The 24,642-nt window shown below is 46.2% G+C and overlaps 1 protein-coding gene across 1 annotated transcript in view; it reads right to left on the bottom strand.

The window, feature by feature from the left end:
- LOC147611014 (ATP phosphoribosyltransferase 1, chloroplastic-like) overlaps positions 1–24,356 on the bottom strand; it is a 37,855-nt gene extending 13,499 nt beyond the window's left edge. The window contains exons 1-2 of the mRNA XM_086785663.1: positions 23,987–24,356; positions 23,773–23,870 (exon numbers count right to left, since the gene is read on the bottom strand). Coding sequence (XP_086641789.1) covers positions 23,773–23,870; positions 23,987–24,182 — 294 coding nt within the window. The 5' untranslated portion in view covers positions 24,183–24,356. The remainder of the gene's footprint in view (positions 1–23,772; positions 23,871–23,986) is intronic.
- Positions 24,357–24,642: the final 286 nt, after the last annotated feature.

Raw genomic sequence — 24,642 nt, forward strand, 5'->3', positions numbered from 1 at the left:
TGCATTTGTGCTTCCGCAGTGGGAGATAAAGCTTGGGAGAACAACTGTGAGCACTTTGTGTGCTTTGATGGGAGTATTAGGGTTAGGTCATGTGGGAGACATACACAGAGAAACAACAAGGGAGAGAGAGAGAGAGAGTTGTGGGGATAAGTCAACTCATGAATGCATGAGTGTGTGACTCCCCTATCACACATGTATATTGCACTAGTACACATAGTGCACTTAGTACATTAAAAGTACTAAGTGTACTATGTACTATAACTTATGGGCTTGTACACACTATAAGGGTGGGCATAACGCCTTTACCCCAACAACCTCCCACTTAAAGGCAAAGTGCCCTTAAATGAAGGAAAAGAAAAATCAGCATGTACATGATAATATACAAGGCCATATCAAGGCTGAAACTGGCCTCATCCAATGCCCATCAAGTGTCTGCAATGAGCAAACCGCTCCGGAGGCAAACTCTTTGTCAACAGATCAGCCGGGTTGTCATCCGTATGAATCTTAACAAGCTGAATTTGCTTGTTCTCTATCACCTCTCTGATGAAGTGATACTTCACATCCACATGCTTCGTCTTTGCATGAAAAACAGGGTTCTTTGCCAACTGAATGGCACTCTGACTGTCACAATGCAACAATGGAATATCCCCTGTATAGCCCAAATCAACCACTAACCGAGATAGCCATAATGCCTCCTTGCAAGCCTCTGTGGCTGCAATATACTCGGCCTCTGTAGTAGATAAGGCAGTGCACTTCTGCATCCTGGATATCCATGACACAGCACCTCCTGTGAATGTAAACACATAACCGGTAGTAGACTTCCGGTTATCTGGATGACCGGCATAATCCGAATCCGTGTAACCATGCACTAATGCATCCTGTTTGCCAAAACAAATGCACATATCCTGTGTGCCCTTCAGGTAACTCATGACACCTTTCACTGCTTCCCAATGCTTCTTGCCAGGGTTGGCCATGTATCTAGAAACCACTCCCACTGCAAATGCAATGTCCGGCCTAGTAGCAACCATGGCATACATGAGACTGCCACAAGCTGAAGCATACGGAATCTTGGCCATATCAGCCCTGTCTCTATCTGACTGTGGGCTGTCCATAGCACTGAGTTTCACATATGGAGGCAAAGGAGTACTAGTCTTCTTCCCCCCGTCCATATTGAACCTCTGCAAGACTTTGCCATTGTATTCCTTCTGAGACAAATACAACACATGCTGATTTCTGTCCCGAAGTATCCGCATACCCAAGATGTGATTTGCATCACCCAAATCCTTCATATCAAAGGTTTCATGCAGCCTCTTCTTCAAGGCATCCATCTCTTTACGAGATTTCCCGGCAATCAACATATCATCAACATACAAAATGAGAATCAATAGACTGCCATCAAAAGCTTTTTTGGTGTACAAGCAGTGATCTATGTCACTTCTCCTGAATTTCTGAGATTTCATGAATGTATCAAATTTATGATACCATTCTCTTGGTGCCTGTTTGAGCCCATAAAGACTCTTTTTCAGCTTGCATACAAGCTTCTCCTTTCCACTTACTGCATAACCCTCTGGCTGCTGCATATATATCTCCTCACGGAGATCACCGTGAAGAAAAGCAGTCTTCACATCCATCTGAATCAAGTCCAGATCATCATGCGCAACCAAAGCCAACACAGCTCTAAGTGTGGTCATTTTGACCACTGGAGAGAAGATCTCCTAAAAGTCCACACCATATTCCTGCTTGAAGCCCTTAGCCACTAACCTGGCTTTGTATCTTGGCTTTGCATCTGGTGCAACTTTGAGCCTGTAAACCCACTTGCATGGCAAAACCTTCTTGCCTGCAGGCAAAGGCACCAACTTCCATGTTCCATTTTTATGCAGAGAATCCATCTCTGACTTCATGGCACGCTCCCATAGAGCTTTGTCTGCCCTCTGTAAAGCCTCTTTATAACATGAGGGCTCCCCACAGTCAGTAAGCATCAAGTAGTCAACCCCTGGAACAAACCTGTCAGGGGCTCTGGAGGGTCTAGTGGACCTCCGTACCCAATGACCATGATTTGCAGGTTGCTGTCCAACCTGCATATCACCCATTGGTGGCTCCTGTTCCATGCCATAAGGCTGAAATATCATGCCCGGTATCTCCTCCAACTGTGGTATATCCATAAGGATATCTTCTGCCATCTCTGGTTGTCCATTTGGACCATTTTCAGCACCATTTAAGGGCTGGTTTTCCTGCTGTAATGGCTGATTTACAGCCCTTTGTTGTTGTCCATGATGTCCATCATCATCAAAGATGAGTCTGCCAGGCTCCTGTTGCCTTGCAGGCTCCTTATACATGCATGTTTCATCAAAAATGACATCATTGCTGCGTATAATCTTTCTATTTATGGGATCCCAAAGTCTATACCCCATTTCACCTCTGTCACCATATCCTAGGAATATGCATTTGTGAGACTTAGGAACAAGTTTGGTGCGCATTTCCCTGCGTATGTGCACGTACGCAACGCAACCAAACACTCTCAAGTGCTTGTATGACGGAGGCTTCCCTGTCCATACTTCTTCTGGCACTTTTCCACCAAGCCTCGTGTTAGGTGACCTGTTTATAAGGTGAACGGCTGTCATAACAGCTTCAGCCCAAAAACCATGAGGTAATGCAGCATGTGACAACATAGAACGGACCTTCTCCTGTATGGTCCTGTTCATCCTCTCTGCTGTCCCGTTTTGTGGAGGATCATAAGGAGTAGAGAGCTCCCTCTTGATGCCTTTAGCATCACAAAAGTCCTGAAACTGTTTGGACATATACTCTCCACCATTGTCGGAACGCAAAGCCTTCAGTGTTTTGCCAGTTTGATTCTCAACAAGAGCAACAAACTTCTCAAACACTGAGAATGTATCACTCTTCAAACGAAGAGGATAAACCCACACCTTGCGTGTGGCATCATCTATAAAAGACACAAAATATTTTGCCCCTCCCAAAGAAAGCTGAGGCATCTCACATACATCTGTATGCACAAGCTCTAACTGAGCATCTTTCTGTCCAAGAGCTTTCTTGTGGGGGCACTGTAGTTGCCTACCATATATACAATTGCTCCATTCCTTTGACACTCATGTGTCCCAACCGGCTATGCCACATAGAGATTTCCGGCAGCTCGGTTGCATTTACATTAGCATGGTGACAAACACCTGCATGCATGAAGTAAAGAGTGTCCACCTTAGAGCCTCTGGCAACAACCAGTGAGCCCTTACTAATTTTCCACTTTCCACTACCAAATGTGGTAACATAATCAGCATCATCAAGCTGTCCAGTAGAAAGCAGATTCTTCTTGATCTCAGGCACATGCCTGACATCATGGAGCATAAGCTGTGAGCCATCTGAAAATACAAGCCTCACATCACCTCTGCCAAGAATCTTGCATGCATGGTTATCACCCAAATAAACAACTCCTTCATTGCCAGCAGTATACCTGACAAACAAGTCTCTGCAACCTGTGACATGAAAGGAGGCACCTGAATCAATGATCCATGAGTGCATACCATGACCACCTGTAAGAAGTGAATGGGCATCAAGTGAAGACGTAAAGAGGACCTCATCCTCACTGCCACCTGCATGTGACACATTGATTTCTTCAATCTTGACTCCACTTTTGCCCTTTGGCTTTACATCTTTGGCTTCATCTTTCTCTTTGTCTTTGCCTTTTCCCTTTTCCTTTTGATCATTTTTCCATTTGTAGCATTGCTTTTTAATGTGTCCCTTCTTGCCACAATAATGGCATTCCAAATCCTTTTTGGAGCGAGACTTGCTCCTTCCCCTTTCTTGGCTTTTCCCCCTTTGCTGGGATCTCCCACGTGCATTCATTGCATTGGACTTTCCAACAGAGTTGTTCTTCCTGTTCATCTCTTCTTGAAGAAGAGCACCCTCAACATCTGCATATGACAGCATAGCATTCGAATTGCTAGTGGCTGTCCTAAATGTGTCCCAACTCTCTGGCAAAGTGCATAAGAGAAAAGTGGCTTTGAACTCATCGTCCATCGCCAACTTTTGATTAATGACCTGGCTGACAATACCATTAAACTCATTTAGATGGGCTGTCATAGACGCCCCTTCCTTCATCTGAAGACCTATGAGTTTCTTCAACCAATACACTTTGCTTCAGGCACTTTGCTGGGCATTCAAGTCCTGCAATCTCTGCCACATTCCCCAAGCTGTCTTCTCTTCACGAATGCTGAAAAGTAATGAGTCTGACACAGACAACATGATAGTAGATCTTGCCAGCTCATCCATATCTTCCCACTCTTCAGCAGTAAGAGAAGCGGGCATCACACCCCTTTCTTTGATAGGCTTGTGCTGCTTTTTCTGGAGCAACACATTGTAGCACTGGGTTTCACATATGGAGGCAAAGGAGTACTAGTGATACCAGTTGATGGGAGAATTAGGGTTAGGTCATGTGGGAGACATACACAGAGAAACAACAAGGGAGAGAGAGAGAGAGAGTTGTGGGGATAAGTCAACTCATGAATGCATGAGTGTGTGACTCCCCTATCACACATGTATATTGCACTAGTACACATAGTGCACTTAGTACATTAAAAGTACTAAGTGTACTATGTACTATAACTTATGGGCTTGTACACACTATAAGGGTGGGCATAACGCCTTTACCCCAACATGCTTTTGGTGCAGTGTTTGCACATTTTGCAGGGAGTCAGGCATTGACAGGTTGCATATTGCTATGGCAACCATAGGTGAGAGCTCTTCATTGCTTTACATCATGGAAAGTCAAATGCAATGAATGCACGTGGGAGATCCTAGCAAAGGGGTAAAAGCCAAGAACGGGGAAGGAGCAAGTCCCGCTCCAAAAAGCACTTGGAATGCCATTATTGTGGCAAGAAGGGACACATTAAAAAGCAATGCTACAAATGGAAAAATGATCAAAAGGAAAAGGGAAAAGGCAAAGACAAAGACAAAGATGAAGCCAAAGATGTAAAGCCAAAGGGCAAAAGTGGAGTCAAGATTGAAGAAATCAATGTGTCACATGCAGGTGACAGTGAGGATGAGGTCCTATTCACGTCTTCACTTGATGCCCACTCACTTCTTACAGGTGGTCATGGTATGCACTCATGGATCATTGATTCAGGTGCCTCCTTTCATGTCACAGGTTGCAGAGACTTGTTTGTCAGGTATACTGCTGGCAATGAAGAAGTAGTTTATTTGGGTGATAACCATGCATGCAAGATTCTTGGCAGAGGTGATGTGAGGCTTGTGTTTTCAGATGGCTCACAGCTTATGCTCCATGATGTCAGGCATGTGCCTGAGATCAAGAAGAACCTGCTTTCTACTGGACAGCTTGATGATGCTGATTATGTTACCACATTTGGTCGTGGAAAGTGGAAGATTAGTAAGGGCTCACTGGTTGTTGCCAGAGGCTCTAAGGTGGACACTCTTTATTTCATGCATGCAGGTGTTTGTCACCATGCTAATGTAAATGCAACCGAGCTGCCGGAAATCTCTATGTGGCATAGCCGGTTGGGACACATGAGTGTCAAGGGAATGGAGCAATTGTCTCGTTTGGGTTACTTGCCTTCTCTAAAGTTTTCAAGTTTTCAGTTTTGTGAGCATTGTATATATGGCAGGCAACTACAGTGCCCCCACAAGAAAGCTCTTGGACAGAAAGATGCTCAGTTAGAGCTTGTGCATACAGATGTATGTGAGATGCCTCAGCTTTCCTTGGGAGGGGCAAAATATTTTGTGTCTTTTATTGATGATGCCACACGCAAGGTGTGGGTTTATCCTCTTCGTTTGAAGAGTGATACATTCTCAGTGTTTGAGAAGTTTGTTGCTCTTGTTGAGAATCAAACTGGCAAAACACTGAAGGCTTTGCGTTCCGACAATGGTGGAGAGTATATGTCCAAACAGTTTCAGGACTTTTGTGATGATAAAGGCATCAAGAGGGAGCTCTCTACTCCTTATGATCCTCCACAAAACGGGACAGCAGAGAGGATGAACAGGACCATACAGGAGAAGGTCCGTTCTATGTTGTCACATGCTGCATTACCTCATGGTTTTTGGGCTGAAGCTGTTATGACAGCCGTTCACCTTATAAACAGGTCACCTAACACGAGGCTTGGTGGGAAAGTGCCAGAGGAAGTATGGACAGGAAAGCCTCCGTCATACAAGCACTTGAGAGTGTTTGGTTGCGTTGCGTATGTGCACATACGCAGGGAAATGCGCACCAAACTTGATCCTAAGTCTCACAAATGCATATTCCTAGGATATGGTGACAGAGGTGAAATGGGATATAGACTTTGGGATCCCGTGAATAGAAAGATTATACGCAGCAATGATGTCATTTTTTATGAAACATGCATGTATAAGAAGCCTGCAAGGCAACAGGAGCCTAGCAGAGTCATCTTTGATGATGATGGACATCATGGACAACAACCAAGGGCTGTAAATCAACCATTACAGCAGCAAAACCAGCCCTTAAATGGTGCTGAAAATGGTCCAAATGGACAGCCAGAGATGGCAAAAGATATCCCTATGGATATGCCACAGTTAGAGGAGATACCGGGCATGATTTTTCAGCCTTATGGCATGGAACAGGAGCCACCAATAGGTGATATGCAAGCTGGACAGCAACCTGCAAATGATGGTCATTGGGTACGGAGGTCCACAAGACCCTCCAGAGCCCCTGACAGGTTTGTTCCAGGGGTTGACTACTTGATGCTCACTGACTGTGGGGAGCCCTCATGTTATAAAGAGGCTTTACAGAGGGCAGACAAGGCTCTTTGGGAGTGTGCCATGAAGTCAGAGATGGATTCTCTGCACAAAAATGGAACATGGAAGTTGGTGCATTTGCCTGCAGGCAAGAAGGTTTTGCCATGCAAGTGGGTTTACAGGCTCAAAGTTGCACCAGATGCAAAGCCAAGATACAAAGCCAGGTTAGTGGCTAAGGGCTTCAAGCAGGAATATGGTGTGGACTTTGAGGAGATCTTCTCTCCAGTGGTCAAAATGACCACACTTAGAGCTGTGTTAGCTTTGGTTGCACATGATGATCTGGACTTGATTCAGATGGATGTGAAGACTGCTTTTCTTCACGGTGATCTCCATGAGGAGATATATATGCAACAGCCAGAGGGTTATGCAGTGAGTGGAAAGGAGAAGCTTGTATGCAAGCTGAAAAAGAGTCTTTATGGGCTCAAACAGGCACCAAGGGAATGGTATCATAAATTTGATACATTCATGAAATCCCAGGATTTCAGGAGAAGTGACATAGATCACTGCTTATACACCAAGAAAGCTTTGGATGGCAGTCTATTGATCCTCATCTTGTATGTTGATGATATGTTGATTGCCGGGAAATCTCGTAAGGAGATGGATGCCTTGAAGCAGAGGCTGCATCAAACCTTTGATATGAAGGATTTAGGTGATGCAAATCACATTTTGGGTATGCGGATACTTCGGGACAGAAATCAGCATGTGTTGTATTTGTCTCAGAAGGAATACATTGGCAAAGTTTTGCAGAGGTTCAATATGGACGGGGGGAAGAAGACTAGTACTCCTTTGCCTCCATATGTGAAACTCAGTGCTATGGACAGCCCACAGTCAGATAATGGCAGGGCTGATATGGCCAAGATTCTGTATGCTTCAGCTTGTGGCAGTCTCATGTATGCCATGGTTGCTACTAGGCCGGACATTGCATTTGCAGTGGGAGTGGTTTCTAGATACATGGCCAACCTTGGCAAGAAGCATTGGGAAGCAGTGAAAGGTGTCATGAGATACCTGAAGGGCACACAGGATATATGCATTTGCTTTGGCAAACAGGATGCATTAGTGCATGGTTACACGGATTCGGATTATGCCGGTCATCCAGATACCCGGAAGTCTACTACCGGTTATGTGTTTACATTCACAGGAGGTGCTGTGTCATGGATATCCAGGATGCAGAAGTGCACTGCCTTATCTACTACAGAGGCCGAGTATATTGCAACCACAGAGGCTTGCAAGCAGGCATTATGGCTATCTCGGTTAGTGGTTGATTTGGGCTATACAGGGGATATTCCATTGTTGCATTGTGACAGTCAGAGTGCCATCTAGTTGGCAAAGAACCCTGTCTTTCATGCAAAGACGAAGCATGTGGATGTGAAGTATCACTTCATCAGAGGTGTGATAGAGAACAAGCAAATTCAGCTTGTTAAGATTCATACTGATGACAACCCGGCTAATCTGTTGACAAAGAGTTTGCCTCCGGAGCGGTTTGCTCATTGCAGACACTTGATGGGCATTGGATGAGGCCAGTTTCAGCCTTGATATGGCCTTGTATATTATCATGTACATGCTGATTTTTCTTTTCCTTCATTTAAGGGCACTTTGCCTTTAAGTGGGAGGTTGTTGGGGTAAAGGCATTATGCCCACCCTTATAGTGTGTACAAGCCCATAAGTTATAGTACATAGTACACTTAGTACTTTTAATGTACTAAGTGCACTATATGTACTAGTGCAATATACATGTGTGATAGGGGAGTCACACACTCATCTTGATGAGTTTACTTATCCCCACAACTCTCTCTCTCTCTCTCTCTCCCACACATGAATCTCCAACCTAACCCTAATTGACTAGTACTCCTTTGCCTCCATATATGAAACTCAGTGCTATGGACAGCCCACAGTCAGATAGTGGCAGGGCTGATATGGCCAAGATTCCGTATGCTTCAGCTTGTTGCAGTCATGGTTGCTACTAGGCCGGACATTGCATTTGCAGTGGGAGTGGTTTTTAGATACATGGCCAACCTTGGCAAGAAGCATTGGGAAGCAGTGAAAGGTGTCATGAGATACCTGAAGGGCACACAGGATATGTGCATTTGCTTTGGCAAACAGGATGCATTAGTGCATGGTTACACGGATTCGGATTATGCCGGTCATCCAGATAACCGGAAGTCTACTACCGGTTATGTGTTTACATTCACAGGAGGTGCTGTGTCATGGATATCCAGGATGCAGAAGTGCACTTCCTTATCTACTACAGAGGCCGAGTATATTGCAGCCACAGAGGCTTGCAAGGAGGCATTATGGCTATCTCGGTTAGTGGTTGATTTGGGCTATACAGGGGATATTCCATTGTTGCATTGTGACAGTCAGAGTGCCATCTAGTTGGCAAAGAACCCTGTCTTTCATGCAAAGACGAAGCATGTGGATGTGAAGTATCACTTCATCAGAGGTGTGATAGAGAACAAGCAAATTCAGCTTGTTAAGATTCATACTGATGACAACCCGGCTGATCTGTTGACAAAGAGTTTGCCTCCGGAGCGGTTTGCTTATTGCAGACACTTGATGGGCATTGGATGAGGCCAGTTTCAGCCTTGATATGGCATTGGATGAGGCCAGTTTCAGCCTTGATATGGCATTGGATGAGGCCAATTTCAGCCTTGATATGGCCTTGTATATTATCATGTACATGCTGATTTTTCTTTTCCTTCATTTAGGGGCACTTTGCCTTTAAGTGGGAGGTTGTTGGGGTAAAGGCATTATGCCCACCCTTATAGTGTGTACAAGCCCATAAGTTATAGTACATAGTACACTTAGTACTTTTAATGTACTAAGTGCACTATATGTACTAGTGCAATATACATGTGTGATAGGGGAGTCACACACTCATCTTGATGAGTTGACTTATCCCCACAACTCTCTCTCTCTCTCTCTCCCTTGCTTCTCTGTGTATGTCTCCCACACATGAATCTCTAACCTAACCCTAATTGAATAGTACTCCTTTGCCTCCATATGTGAAACTCAGTGCTATGGACAGCCCACAGTCAGATAGTGGCAGGGCTGATATGGCCAAGATTCCGTATGCTTCAGCTTGTGGCAGTCTCATGTATGCCATGGTTGCTACTAGGCCGGACATTGCATTTGCAGTGGGAGTGGTTTCTAGATACATGGCCAACCCTGGCAAGAAGCATTGGGAAGCAGTGAAAGGTGTCATGAGATACCTGAAGGGCACACAGGATATGTGCATTTGCTTTGGCAAACAGGATGCATTAGTGCATGGTTACACGGATTCGGATTATGCCGGTCATCCTTATCTACTACAGAGCCGAGTATATTGCAGCCACAGAGGCTTGCAAGGAGGCATTATGGCTATCTCGGTTAGTGGTTGATTTGGGCTATACAGGGGATATTCCATTGTTGCATTGTGACAGTCAGAGTGCCATCCAGTTGGCAAAGACGAAGCATGTGGATATGAAGTATCACTTCATCAGAGAGGTGATAGAGAACAAGCAAATTCAGCTTGTTAAGATTCATACTGATGACAACCCGGCTGATCTGTTGACAAAGAGTTTGCCTCCGAAGCGGTTTGCTCATTGCAGACACTTGATGGGCATTGGATGAGGCCAGTTTCAGCCTTGATATGGCCTTGTATATTATCATGTACATGCTGATTTTTCTTTTCCTTCATTTAAGGGCACTTTGCCTTTAAGTGGGAGGTTGTTGGGGTAAAGGCATTATGCCCACCCTTATAGTGTGTACAAGCCCATAAGTTATAGTACATAGTACACTTAGTACTTTTAATGTACTAAGTGCACTATATGTACTAGTGCAATATACATGTGTGATAGGGGAGTCACACACTCATCTTGATGAGTTGACTTATCCCCACAACTCTCTCTCTCTCCCTTGCTTCTCTGTGTATGTCTCCCACACATGAATCTCTAACCTAACCCTAATTCTCTCTCCCATTCATTATGAGTTCACATGCTAATAATTATTGGTGCAGGTTCACACTCACTTATAAGTGACCGGACAACTTATAAGTGAGTACACATTGAGCAGGACTTATTTAATACACGTGGCAGCCAAAAGCTGGGCTCTGGACAATATTTGGGCCTTCTTCAAGTAGGCGCCTCCTTCTGGACCTAAAAAGCATACAAGTGAGCTATTTCCGGCAAGGAGCCTCTATTATTGAGAAAAACTCCAAATTGGAGGGGGGCCCATGCTTTTCAGTGGTGCATGAGGGTTGGTCGGCTGGTTTTCAGCCTGTTGGCAAGCTTCTACAGCCATCCATCGCGACTCAAGTTCATCGGGTGCATGGGAGAAGCTGCCTGACTCTTTCTGTGTGTCTTCTACTGCTAGCCGGCTGGTTTTACAGCCTGAACAGAGGCTGGACAGGGGATAAAAACAGAGAGGAGGAGCTGGTTGTGACGATCTGGACAAGTTTCCTTCAGACTTGGAGCTTGCAAGTTTGTGTGCTGCTACTGGTTGCATCTTTCTATGGCTGCTGAGGGCTGGTTGACTGCTGTAAATAGCCTTCCATGGCTGGTCAACTTGCCCTGTGAGCCAGACAGGAGGAGAGTGAAGACACAAGGTTGTTCCGGGCTGATGCGGGAGTGCTATGGGCTGTCCATAATTGTCTTGCATGTGCTTGATGCCGGAAGTGCCTTTTATGCTGAGGATTTTCAACAAAACTCTGCATATGTATTTGTTTTGCTTTCATATTGTATTGGAAGAGACAGGTGCTAGCCAGTGGAGAATCCCTAGGCACCCATGAAGTTGTATTTGGAAGCAGACTCCTGGGTCAGCCCATCTTCTAGCCCCTAGTGTGGTGTACTGTGCAGATTTGTCATCTCTTTTGGTTTGGCATGCTTATATGTATTTTCAGTTTTCATGATTGATAAGATTTTCCGTGTCCAGTTGCCCTTCCGTTTACATACTCCTCCCTTAGGCCTACAAGAGATCGAATCAAAGTGGCCTTCAGCAACAATGCAAAATGTCCAGTGATGCGCATAGGTCATATCCCCTTTCTTACCAAGGAAGGTTCTACCAAGCAGCTTTCGGATGTTCTCTATGTCCCAGACCTTAGCAGAAACCTCTTGTCCATTTCGGCAATCAGGATCGAGATTTGAAGGTGATCTTCCGCAAAAAAGATGCAGTCATCATGGATCGAGATGATAAGGTGGTGGGAAGAGGCATACAAAGGAACAACCTGATCAGTCCTTAGCTTCTTCACCTTCATGCCAGTTTCCGATTCCACAAGGGCAACCCACTCCTTGAATTTCCCAAACGCTTGTGATTTCTCCTTGAGAAAGTAAACCCAAATCTTTCTACTGTAGTCATCGATCAAAGACATGAAGTAGAAAGAACCACCCAGTGCCATGGTTTGCATCTGCCCACAGAGGTATGCATGAATGAGCTGAAGAGGAAATGTAGACTTACTATTAGATTCTTATGGGAAGGGTTGTCTATGCTGCTTGCCTGTCATGCAAGCATAACAAATCTCTATGTTGTCAACAATTGGCGTCATGTCCACCACCATCCCTAACTTCTGCATCTTAGCCAATGTGGAGAGACTAAGATGCCCAAAGCGTTCATGCCACAACCTGCTATTCCCTGCATTTGTTACAGAGGTACGAGCGGTAGGTGAGTGAGTGTATATATGATGGTGAGTGAAAATATGTACAAGAGGCCCTCTGATGTGAGGAAACTCTGAGTAGAAGACCAGTGTAGAAGCAAAGACAATGTTGGAGCTGAAGCACGGTCGATGACGAAGGCTCGCGTCGATGTGAGGCAAAGGCACTCCGTGAGATGGTCGGTGTCAAAGGCTCATGTCAGTGGATGCAGAGGCACTCCGAGGTGGTAGTGGGCAGCGAAAGGTGAAGTGATGCAGACTCTGGTGACAAGGGTGCTGCGGTACCTGAAGGGTGATGAAGCGCAGACAGGGCTGCCAACCCGAGGGGTGCAGGCTCTGGTGACGAGGGTGCTGCAATCCCTGAGTGGTGATGAGGTACAGAGAGGGCTGCCGTCCCAAGTGGTGTAGTGGTGCAACCTCTGGTGACAACGGTGCTGCAATACCTAAGTGGTGGTGAGGAGCAGAGAGGGCTGCCCGAGTGGTGTCGATGGTGAAGATAAGCAGAGAGGGTTGCTGTCCCAAGGAGAACTATAGAAGAAAAATGCAAATGTGTTGTAGTAGACAGTGGGTTGTTGTCCCAAGGTAAACTGTAGAAGAAAAACGATGATGTACTGTGGCAGAGAGTGGGCTGTTGTCCCAAGGTAAACTTTAGAAGAAAAATGATGATGTACTGTAGCAGAGAGTGGGCTGCTATCCCAAGATATATACTGCGGTGTTGTACTTTAGCATAGAGTAGTGTGCTGGAGGAGAGAGCCAATCATGATGCAACAGATGTAGTGCAGGCCCCAGCAACAGCAACAAATGTGGTACCTGATGTGGTCTATGAAGTGGTACAAGTGCTCAATGATGAGGCTATGCCATATATAGTACATGGACTGCAGGTCGACCCAGTGCAAGGGTCAATCGGCCAGCATGAATGTTAGCACATTCATCCCTAGTTTCTACCCATTTCTAGTGTCCTTTTGGTCCCTTTTGCATGGCCCTTGATTGTGAGCTAGCCACCCATATTTTATATATTTTTTTGGGATTTTTCCCAACCCGTATGATGGAGGAGCCTGATTCTATGCTATGTGATGCTATTGAGGAGGCTACTACTACTGTGAATGTTCCTATTTTCCTTACTCTGTGTGAGGATTCTGGATTGTGGTCAGGTGTGTCCATGACCGTACCCGGGGCACAGTTCTAGGGCTTGAAGGATTGGGATTTGGATTTGGTTAGGCTTGTGGAGTCCCAACATCAATTTTCAGAGAGGGCAGTTGAGTTCTTACATCTGGCAATGCCGACCTTCGAGGAGGATGCTACTGTACACATTGGGCTACTCTTGGTACAGAGTTGGAGTAGATGGACTCTATTTCTTTTGAGGGTATTATCTTCTTGGAGCTACAGGCTTCTAGGGATTTATGTGGCACTGTGTTTACATTTGGGTTTGGCACCAATATTTGGAGCAGCACGACGCAGCCTACATGGTTGTTTTCTTCTAGTGGAGCAATGTACCTGGCAGCTTGTTCTGTTGCTTTTGTAGCTGAGTTGCTGTGGAGATCGCCTGTGGAGCTTTCTTGGTACCTGTTGTTGCTGCATTCTTTTGTCTTTGACAGAGGACGACTTCTTTGGCTTCTCAGAATTTGTTCAACATCTGGTGCTGAGAGGGGGTGTTAGCACATTCATCCCCAGTTTCTGCCCATTTCTGGTGTCCTTTTGGTCCCTTTTGCATGGCCCTTGATTGTGGGCTGGCCACCCGTACTTTATATATTTTTCTGGGATTTTTCCCAGCCCGTATGGTTTTTTCCCAGTCGGCCAGTTCAGTTCTCCAGTCGGCCAGATTCAGTAGCTCCAATCGGCCAACACTCCCCACCTATAAATAGGTGGGCTGGCCTCTCAGTCTTGTATCTTGCCTTGTATATCTTTTGCTCCCTCACTTATGAGACTGCTTGTGTCTCTTGCTTGGGACTATATTGCTTTAGTATAATCAGCATAGTTGCTCCATATCTCTCTCTCTCTCTCTTGCACTCTCTATTCAGCACACTCTAGTGCTCTATTGCTTCCGCTCTGTGCACTCTTTCAAGCAAGACCCAAAAAACAAGAATAAAACCAAATAAATCCAATAAAATCCCCTTCTTAGGGCTGGACAAAATGCCATTTTCACACATCCGAGTACTCACATGTCTCTCCCTTGGCCCCAGGGGTCGTCCAAGGAGAGAATATCCGATGCGTGGTAGGAAAAAGTAGTGCCAACCAGAATACCAATCATGCCATCACGACCACAAGCCTACTCATCTACATAGAACCGATCTAATCTAGATAGGTTAGGACCAGTACTCCTCCTGTCAGATCTAGAGAAACATAGAATCCCGGGATTGCGTCCAAACTCTAGAAGATGCGAAGGATCCAATCCCCTGAGAGTCAAAAATCAACTCCTCCCAAGCCAAGTACTCTGTACGTGATACTGTAGCCATGCTACCTCCAAGTCTGTCCTGTGATGACTCTAGCATGTTAAAATTCCCACCCCTACACCAGAAATCCGCCTGCGGCAAGGACTGACGAACTATACCCTAGAAGGTGGCTCTGCTTGCTGCAACGTTCGGTGCGTATACATTCGAGAAGTATAGAGAATGTGGGGGAAAAGGAGAGCTTACGTTCCTTGCAAGCAAACACACACACACACACACACACACACAAGAGAGAAAAAGACACTTCCGGAGGACCCGAGGTTTCCACAGAATTGTAAATGAGAGATGTGCACACCTGACACCGCATAGAGGCCGGAATGGGCCGAGCCCCCGCCTCCCCTTGGAGTATTTGATTACCCTAGGGCCCTGCATAAACTGACTCACAAGTCCAATAGTATAGCTCAAGTCTGGCTAGTAATGGTCATGTAGAGCAAGCTACCCACTATGCACCTGTACGTAGTGGGGTCCTCCAAAAGCTCACCTATATCTGTGGAAAGCTTTGTATTTTGTTCCAATGGCACGAAAATAGACTTACAGCCTGTTAGACCATACTTGAACAACATGTCCAAGCCATACTGCCTCTGTAATAACAAAATGCCATGAGGTGATCTCACCACCTCTATGTCCAAGAAATACCGCAACTCACCCAAATCCTTCATCTCAAACTTCTGCTTCAAAAGCCTCCTGACATCATGTATGTCAACATCACTATCACCAGTCATCCACATAAATGACTAATAGCATGATCCCTCTGTCTGTCTTTTTCACATAAAGTGAAAAATCTACAGTGGATATCTAAAATCCAATGATAACAAGATACTCCCCAATCTTGTTTGACCATGCTCTGGATGCCTGCTTCAAACCATACAGGGCTTTGCATAACCTACACACAAAATCTGGGTGTGCATCACTCTCATAACCTGGTGGCTGCATCATGTATACTTCTTCTTGCAAATCACAATGCAAGAAGGCATTCTTTACATCCATCTGATGTAAAGACCAATCCTTTGCTGCAACCATAGCAATGATAGCTCTCACGGTTGCCGTTCTCGCAACCGGGCTGAATGTCTCCTCATAGTCAATGCCACAGGTCTGCGCATAGCTCTTGGCAACCAATCTCGCCTTAAGCCTACTCACTGAACCATCTACGTTATGCTTTCCCTTATATGCCCACTTACATCCAATTGCCTTCTTTTCCTTGAACAAAGGCACTAACTCCCACGTTGCATTTGCGTCGAATGCTTCCATCTCCTCATTCATGTCATCTTCCCATTTTTTATTTTCAAGTGCCTCCTCAAAATAAGTGGACTCCAACTCCTGTATTGCTTTAACCATGTAAGCATAATGATGGACTGTATATCTATCATATCTCAACCTATCAACAGGGTACTTAACCCTCGTAGACCTGCGTACACCTAGATCACTATCAGGTATCCTCAAAACAGCCCTGGTTCTTCTTACACCAGGAGGAACCACAAACGAAATGCCAAGCTCCTCATCAAGGCTCTGCTCAGAGCCACAAGAATCACCATCCACATATGAGTGACCTACTGACAAATCAGGCACAAAAAGTTGATCTATCTTTCTCTCCCTTTGCGTAATGCATGCGTACCTACATCTGTCTCCTTAACCTGCCTAACCATGGACTAACACTAGATCCACTACTAGAGGACTCTCCAAATCCACTAAGCACCTGTGATTGCTGCTTTACGTGTGGTACTTCTTACATCTGCATCTTCAGTTTCCTTCCCTACCGGTGCATACCAACTACTCATCTCATTAAAGACAACGTCTCTGCTTACTCGCATCTCATGAGTGGTAGGATTATAACATTTCTGCTCCAAAGCATAACCAATGAAGATGTATTTCTTTGCCTTTGGATCCAACTTTGTTCTCACTTCGTCGAGAATATGCACATATGCAATACACTCATACACTTTCAAGTAAGACACATCCGGTTTTATGCCTGTAAACTTCTGTTCAAGCATCATACCATGAGCAGCTGTAGTAGGTATCCTGTTCATAATGTACACAACAGTTGCTGCTGCTTCTACCCAAAAATAATGTGGCATATTCTTTTCAGACATCAAGACACATGCCACTTCTGCAATGTGCCTATTTTTTCTTTTTGCAACACCATTCTCTTGTGGAGTGTACCTACATGTAAACTGTCTCTTGATTCCCTACTTTCTCAAGAAATCAGGGAACTCGTTGGAGAAATACTCTCCCCTACCATCTGATCTCAAGCATTTTATTTGTATGCTTTTTTCCTTCTCGACCGAGACTTTAAATCTTTGAAAGTGAGTAAACACCTTACTTTTCTCCTTCATGAAATAAACCCACACTTTCCTAATGTGATCATCAATGAATGTAACATAATACCTACAACCTGCAATTATTGCAATCTTGGTCGGTCCCCATATATCCGAATGTATAACATCTAATAGCCTTACACTAACATGCTTTTCATGTGAGAAAGAATGTTTGGCCTACTTACCAAGCTGGCATGCTTCACATACTTTGTGCATACCATCAGCCTTAAACTTTGGAAAACCTGCAACAATATTTTGGACCTACATAAACTTTAGTTGTTGCTGTATATTCACATGACCAATGCGCTTGTACCATATGTCAATATCTGCAATGACACATGTTCCATGTACAAACATGACTGCCTTTACCTCAAGCATGTTCACATCCAAAGTAAACATCATGTCCTTTCTGTTATTCTTTGCAACCAAGCAACACTGATTTTTGAAGTCTTCCACAAAACATTCTTGAGGATTAAACCTCACTTGCAGACCCTACTCAACCATCTGTCCAACACAAACCAAGTTCTTTGTAATATTTGGAGCATGAAGTACATCTGCCAAGTACTTCATTTTGTTATCCTACATAGACAATGGCACTTTACTAACATGCGCAATGGGATGCGCAGTATCATCACTTGGTTTTTTCATTTTCTCCATGTCTCTAAATCACTCACCATGACTAGTCATGTGGTTAGAGGACCAGAATCCACACACCATATATCTTTAGATCCTGACACATCTCCTATTGTGGAACTAAGCATGTGTTGCATCACAAACAAGTCTCGAAAGTTGGGAGCATTCTCCTTGACTGCAATGGAGATCTTGAATGGCTTATACTCTTTGCCCAACCCATTCAGACAGACGCTCACTAAATCATCATCTTCCATCGATACATTAATAGACCCAAGGAATTCAACAATGCTCTTCATCTTTAAAGCATACTCATTGATAGATATGGTTTTCTTCTCCATAGTATGCACCTCTTGTTTTAGTTGAAATTTCCTTGCCTTTGTGTTGGTCTGGAACATCTGCACCAAGTCATGCCGTGCAACTGCTGGAGTGTTGGCATCCTGTATGTGTCCTATCATTGTGTCTGTGTCATGTGACACTAATTGAAAGCCAATACATACTTTCCTTGCACCATAGTCACAAGGGATGGAGGAGACGGACCCTTGGAACGAGGGGACGCCGTCCCAGAAACACTTTGGGACGGGGACGGATGGACATCCCCAGCTGGATATCCCTCACAAGGGACAACATTCCGGGGATAGATCCAAGAGAGGACAGTTGTGAGGGACAGCTACATGGGAGCGCCCCAGGTTAATGTTTGGGCAACAGTCACATTTTTTACCGTTTTTTTTCTGGCCGTTTGGAGGGGGCTTTTCGTGGGTCCTTAGCCTTGGCCCATAGGCCTTGAGCCTTTGAGGCTTGAGGCCTTGGCCTCTCTCTTGCCTCCCTCCCTATAAGAACACACACACACACTCTCTCTCACACTTCAAGCTCAAGCTTGCCTCACACACACACTCTCTCTCTCTCCCTCAAGCGGCAAGCCTCAAGGACCAAGAACTCAAGTTTCAAGCTCTCACACAAGAAAGCTCTAGCCTCTCAAGACTCACACACTCTCCCTCATATATATTCTCTGAAGCTTCACACACACACACACACCCACCCACCCACACACTCAAGTTCTCCCTCAACTTTCAAGGCTCGAGCCTCACTCACTCTCTTTCTCTCAAGCTATGAAGTGACAAGGAGGCAATGGGCATCCATCATCCATGGCATCCTCCTCATGTGGCGGGCTCAAGTTCCAACTTCCCATAGAAGGACAACGGGATAGACATGGTGGGATGAGGTCAATCACACCCCATCCCCTCATGGAGGCGGTGCACGGCCATGCACATGGGCATGCAAGCTTTGCCCGTATAGACAAGTGGGTGGCACCGACAAAGTAATTTTGAGGTGTCGTTCCTACCTCCGTCCCCGTTCCCTACATACGGTCGTCCCCCATCCCGCGTCCCGTTCCCGTCCCCGTCCCCGTCCCCGTCCCCCGTCCCTTGTGACTATGCCTTGCACCCTGGTTTCAGTCCTTGAATGCCTTTACATCTGCTAGAGTGACATTCTTTTCAAGCAACTCTGGAGGCTCCAACATAGTCCCAAAATCCTTTACCCATCAAGAAATTGGTCATTCTAATCTTCCAAGCATAGAAGCTGTTCTTGTCCAGCTTCTCACTAACAATCTAATTGATTTCATCAAACATCTTTGCATGTAGCAACCACACACCTGCAAACAGATAATTTCTGTATGCAACCTATAACACAGCAATATCTTCAGTGATTGCCACAACGGTACTTCCGCACAATCTGTATATCACCAGATGTGACCACAATACCTGTACATACACCCAAGATCAGCAATACATGTGCACACTGCAAACACTGTCTGCACTCCCAAAATGCACTGCTGCAGTGTAATAACTAGATTTCGAGCAAAGGTTCTCTACCAGAACTTGCCGGCTCTGTCGAAAACACCTTGCAGTAACCAAACGGAGACCGAAACGCGTTTCTAGCTGCAAAATTTCAATACAAAGTGCTATGCACCTAACAGGCACCTCCAAGCTTACAAAGACAACTCCTCGATCGGAAATGTGTAGCTCTCGGAGCTACGCAGGGAGTGTCGTACCTAAACAAGAAGGGGAAGAGATGATGATGCTCTTACCCATGTACAACTTCCTTGCTTGCTTCGTTCTTGCCTCCTTAGCTCTCACACGAACCGGAGCTCTAATACCATAAAGAGAATGCAAAGGAGAGGGATAGCTTCAGTTCCTTGCAAGCAAACACACACACACAAGAGAGAGCAAGACAAAAGAGGTGGATGGCTGAATTTTCTTTTATCTTCTTCACTTCTCTATAACCATAGAACTAAAAAGATAAGAGTACATCCTATAAGGGAAAGTACTGTCCTACAATAACATACAACGGTTGGTCCATCTCCTGCGCTGGTCTCAGCCAAGGTCGGGGCCTAGTGCTTTGGTACCTTGGGGCCTATGTAACCCCCAACCACCCCCCCCCCCACCCCCCCGGGGGAGAAGGGATTCCATCACTCTCCCGATAGCACCACCTATCACCGGGAGGAGAGAAAGATATTCCTAAGACTTGGAAAGTAGACTGTACAGGAAAGCCTGAGACGCCAGCCAGAGGGTCAGACACTGGGTCAAAGCCGTGTTGCCACCTCACAAAGGAAACCTGGGCCATATGCACTGCGACGAGGCTCAGCTACATGCCTCTGTCTAAAGAGGAGGCGAATCGAACTCAATCTGATAGTTGCCACGACCCAGAGAATGAATGTTAGTGATCTTTCCACATGCACCGAGAAGGCTTGCCTATAACAGATCCCTGAATTGTCAGTGCACCGAGCGGCTGCCCACAATCTTGCATACCAAGGTGGAGGCCTCCAAAGAAGCGGTAGTAGTAGCAAGGAGCTAGAGATTCTCTTCTAAAAAGGCAAGGGACGGTAGCCTCGGGCGGGGATGACAGAGTGGTTGCCATGGAGTCCTCCTAGGAGTTTAAGACCGGAAGATTCCGAAAATTGCCACATAAAAATCTAGAAAGCTATAAGCACCTGACTAGGAAGAGAAGGGGGGGAGCCGGCAGAAGCACAAAGGGAAAGGGGGGGGGGGACTCTTTAGCAAGAGAAGGCCGCTAGGAATGGCTACAGAGGAGGGCAAGATGAACAAAGAGGTGGCTAGGGCTCACAGCAGCTGGGGCAGCAAGGCACGACCGGGAGGCAAGCTTAGAGGGCGGCAAGCGAAGGAAAGCAAGGCGGCCGCGCAAATGAAGGTAGGGCAGCAGCAAAGGTTGGGTGCAAAGGCTACGCGGAGGGCATGGTGTCAGAAAGCGCAAACGAAGGCAGGGCAGAAGTAGAGGTTGGTGCAAAGGCTACGCGGAGGGCAGGGTGTCAGAAAGGGGGAGGGGGGGATTCCCCGAAGGAACTAAGGGGGGGTCCATCACCGTCGATGGGCTGCTCAAATAAATGCTCGAAATGGTTCTCTGACACAACCGTATCTTCCTAGATCCTACCAGCCTGGCACGCCTATCAGCACCGTTCTGCTCTTGAAGACGCCTCGAGTCAACAGTCTACCAATCTCCGGCACACTGGTCTCAGCCGAGGTCGGGGCCTGGTGCTCTGGTACCTTGGGCCTATGTACTACCCACCCCCCTAGGGAGGATTTGAGCGGGGACTGGAGGGGGGACAACTCAAGGCAACCTCCTAGACTCGCAATGAGGACAAGCTCTAGCGAGGTGTCCCATCTGGCAACGGATGAAACATTGACCGGGGAGGCTAGAGTACTCAACTCTCTACAAAATAGGGTCACCCTGCAGCCTAGGGAGCGAAATGGTGTGAGGCATTGACTCTAAGGAGGCAATGCAGATACGAAGGGACAGTCGTCCGTGCAAGAACCGAGCGGCGGTGGGGGGGGGGGGGGGGATTCCATCACTCTCTCGATAGCACCACCTATCATCGAGAGGAGAGGAAGATATTCCTTCCTAAGACTTGGAAAGTGAAAGCCTAAGATGCCAACCACAGGTTCGGATGCCGGGTCAAAGCCGTGTTCCCACCTCACAAAGGAGACCTGGACCGTACGCATTGCGACGGGGCTAAGCTACATGCCTCTCTCCAAAGCTGCAAGCGAATCAAACTCAACCTGATAGTAGCCACGCCCCAGAGAATGAATGCCGGTGATCTTTCCACACACGCCGAGAAGGCTTGCCTATAACAGATCCCTGAACTGTCCGCGCACCGAGCGGCTAACCACAATCTTACACATACCAAGGTGGAGGTCTCCAAAGAAGCGACTGTCGTAGCGAGGAGCTAGAGATCCTCGTCTAAAAAGGCAAGGGACGGTAACGGCAACCTCGGGCAGGGATGACAAAGCGGCTGCCATGGAGTCCTCCTCGGTTTCAAGACAAGAAGATGCCAAAAATTGCCAGAGATAAAAATCTAGAAAGCTATAAGCACCTGACTGGGAAGAGGGGGGGGGGAGCCGGCAGAAGCACGGGAAGGGGGGGGGGGGGGGGGGACTCTTTGGCAAGCGAAGACCTCTAGGAATGGCTAGAGAGGAGGGAAGCTAGACAAAGAGGTGGCTAGGGCTCAAAAGAGCTGGGGCAGCAAGGCGTGACCGAAAAGAGAACAGGAGGGTGGCGAAGAATCAAGGAAAGAGGAGGGAAGTGGGCGCAAAGGCCGCCTCCCTACTTTCCTCCGCCTGCCACCGCAAACGAAGGCAGGGCAGAAGCAGAGGTTGGGTGCAACGGCTACACGAGGGCAGAGCTGTCCGTCAAATAATGTAGTCTAATATTATTCCAATCGAGTGATGTGGTCGATTGGGTCCAGCTAGATCCAACGTAAAGTGGCAGACACGGGTTGACTTGAGCTACAACTCCCATTGGAGGCTTTATATATAGATGCATAGCACTACCCCTTAATTGTTATCAAAAGATCAATTATTATACTACTTTCTTTGCATGTGCGCCTTTGGATACCCAGGGCATATATCCTCCATCTCAAGCACACCATCGAAGCCCCTCACTCGAGTGGGATGCAGTGGCCATCAATTGTAATCACCAGTTTGCAACTATAATTGAGTATTATTCTCCATCTACGCCTAGTCTTGTCTTGTGGGGATGCTACATTAATATTGTCGCTAAAGATCCTAGTCTTGCCCTTTATATATGCACGTTAAGCAATTATAAGTTTTGAGTGTGTTAATGCATAGATCAATACTTTCTTATGAATCTTACAGCCCATCAGTATGGACAAGATGAACTCCATTGGACCAATCTTCTATCCATATCCCATGCACAACCACAATAATCCATGGGCCATGGGCAACCAAGGTGGGTCCCAGTTGACTACTCTGCTATCCATAGCAAAGATAAACCCGCGTGACTGATCCTTGTGGAACATGGGTATATGTGACAAATAGCCCATCGCCCTGCGAATCCCATCTAGACCATGAGCCCATATGATTGATGCTACTATCCGAAGCCCAAAGGCTCCCTTGGGGATTGGTCAAATGGTTCCCAATCTGATTGGTTGCCTAAGGGCTATGTGATAGCGGATCAGATAGAAAGGGATCTGACAAATGGACCCACTTGGGTTAATTCATGGGGTAAGGAGTTTGAAATTAGGGTGTTTACACACTTGGGTGGAAGCCCACGAAAAAGTTTTGCCCAACCAATCAGATCACCATAATCACCGCAAAATCACCCGTCTGTCTAACATTTCTTTAGAGACTATGACCACGCCCATGCACCCTCAGCTGTGTTTGAGGACTGGAGCCCAACAACCACCATTCCAGTTCCGGGCAGAATAGCCTACTCACAACTCTCAATTGCAGGACTCCTTTTCCGTGGGCATGCCCGCGGTTTGTAAAGGGTATTGTCGCCCAGCAATTGTTTATCAAAAAGATGCCTACCCACAGCTCTCAACCTTTTTCTTCGTGGGCAGGCCCTTAGTCTGTAAACACCTTTAGATCCTAGCTTACTCGATCAAATAGCTCTTGCGAAATCCTCATCATAAAGTGCAAAAGTTAATAGGAAAGCAGGTGGACCGTCGTACCTTCAGCAAACCGAGTGTGTCTTCTGCCATCCTGCCTTTGCTGGGAAGGGCCAGGCGTACAACTGAGCGATCGCTTTTCTGCGGCACCGGGTTATCACCTGCTTCGGTGACCATTCTGCATCAGTGTGCAGCCCCCAAGTCGCGCCCAAAGAGGAGGCTTGGACGAAAACCCTCGAGAGAAAAACAGAAAACCCAAAGTGAAGGGGTATAATACCTGCATTGGTCTGGGGCTGGGCGATGGTACAGGGGGAGGAGCATCGGAGGAGGGGGAGATCTCGCCCACGATCAGCAAGAAAGGGGGGTGAGAGGCAGCGTTGCAATGCTAGGCCACGAGAAGAAGAAGAGAAGCAAGGCAGGAAACCAAGGTTTTGCTGAAGCTCAGGCACAGACCACGCATTCTGCAAGGCCATGGCCAAATTGCTCACAGTTGTTTGACACAGGGTATTACTTATACTTGACCCTGGCCTCTTTGATTTGAACTCAAACTTTGTCTTATGATAGGCTTTTCAAAGGTCTCCATAGTGTTGTGGTATGTCTCCCATTGATACACTCTTGCATGTTTTCCATGTGGAGAGAAGAGTTCCACAATCCTCCAACTTCCAAAGCTCGACCTATGTGGTCAACTTCCAAAGCTCAACCTATGTGGTCAGAGGAGCTTAATGAGATCTTCCCCTGCTGATAAAATGCTTATCTCATGTGTGGTGCCTCTTTTTCAATAAATTTGTAAACCATCACTATTAATAAAGCTATGCTAGCAAAGAAATTGTATTCATCATCGTCAATAAATTTGAAAACCAACAATATTAATAAATCTATGCTAGCCAAAAAAAAAAAATTGAATATGCATAGGTTGGCACCAAAGGCCTGTAG

This window comes from Cibotium barometz, chromosome 48 (genome assembly GCF_041138505.1).
Source record: "Cibotium barometz isolate CiBa-2024 chromosome 48, ASM4113850v1, whole genome shotgun sequence".
Taxonomy (NCBI): domain Eukaryota; kingdom Viridiplantae; phylum Streptophyta; class Polypodiopsida; order Cyatheales; family Cibotiaceae; genus Cibotium; species Cibotium barometz.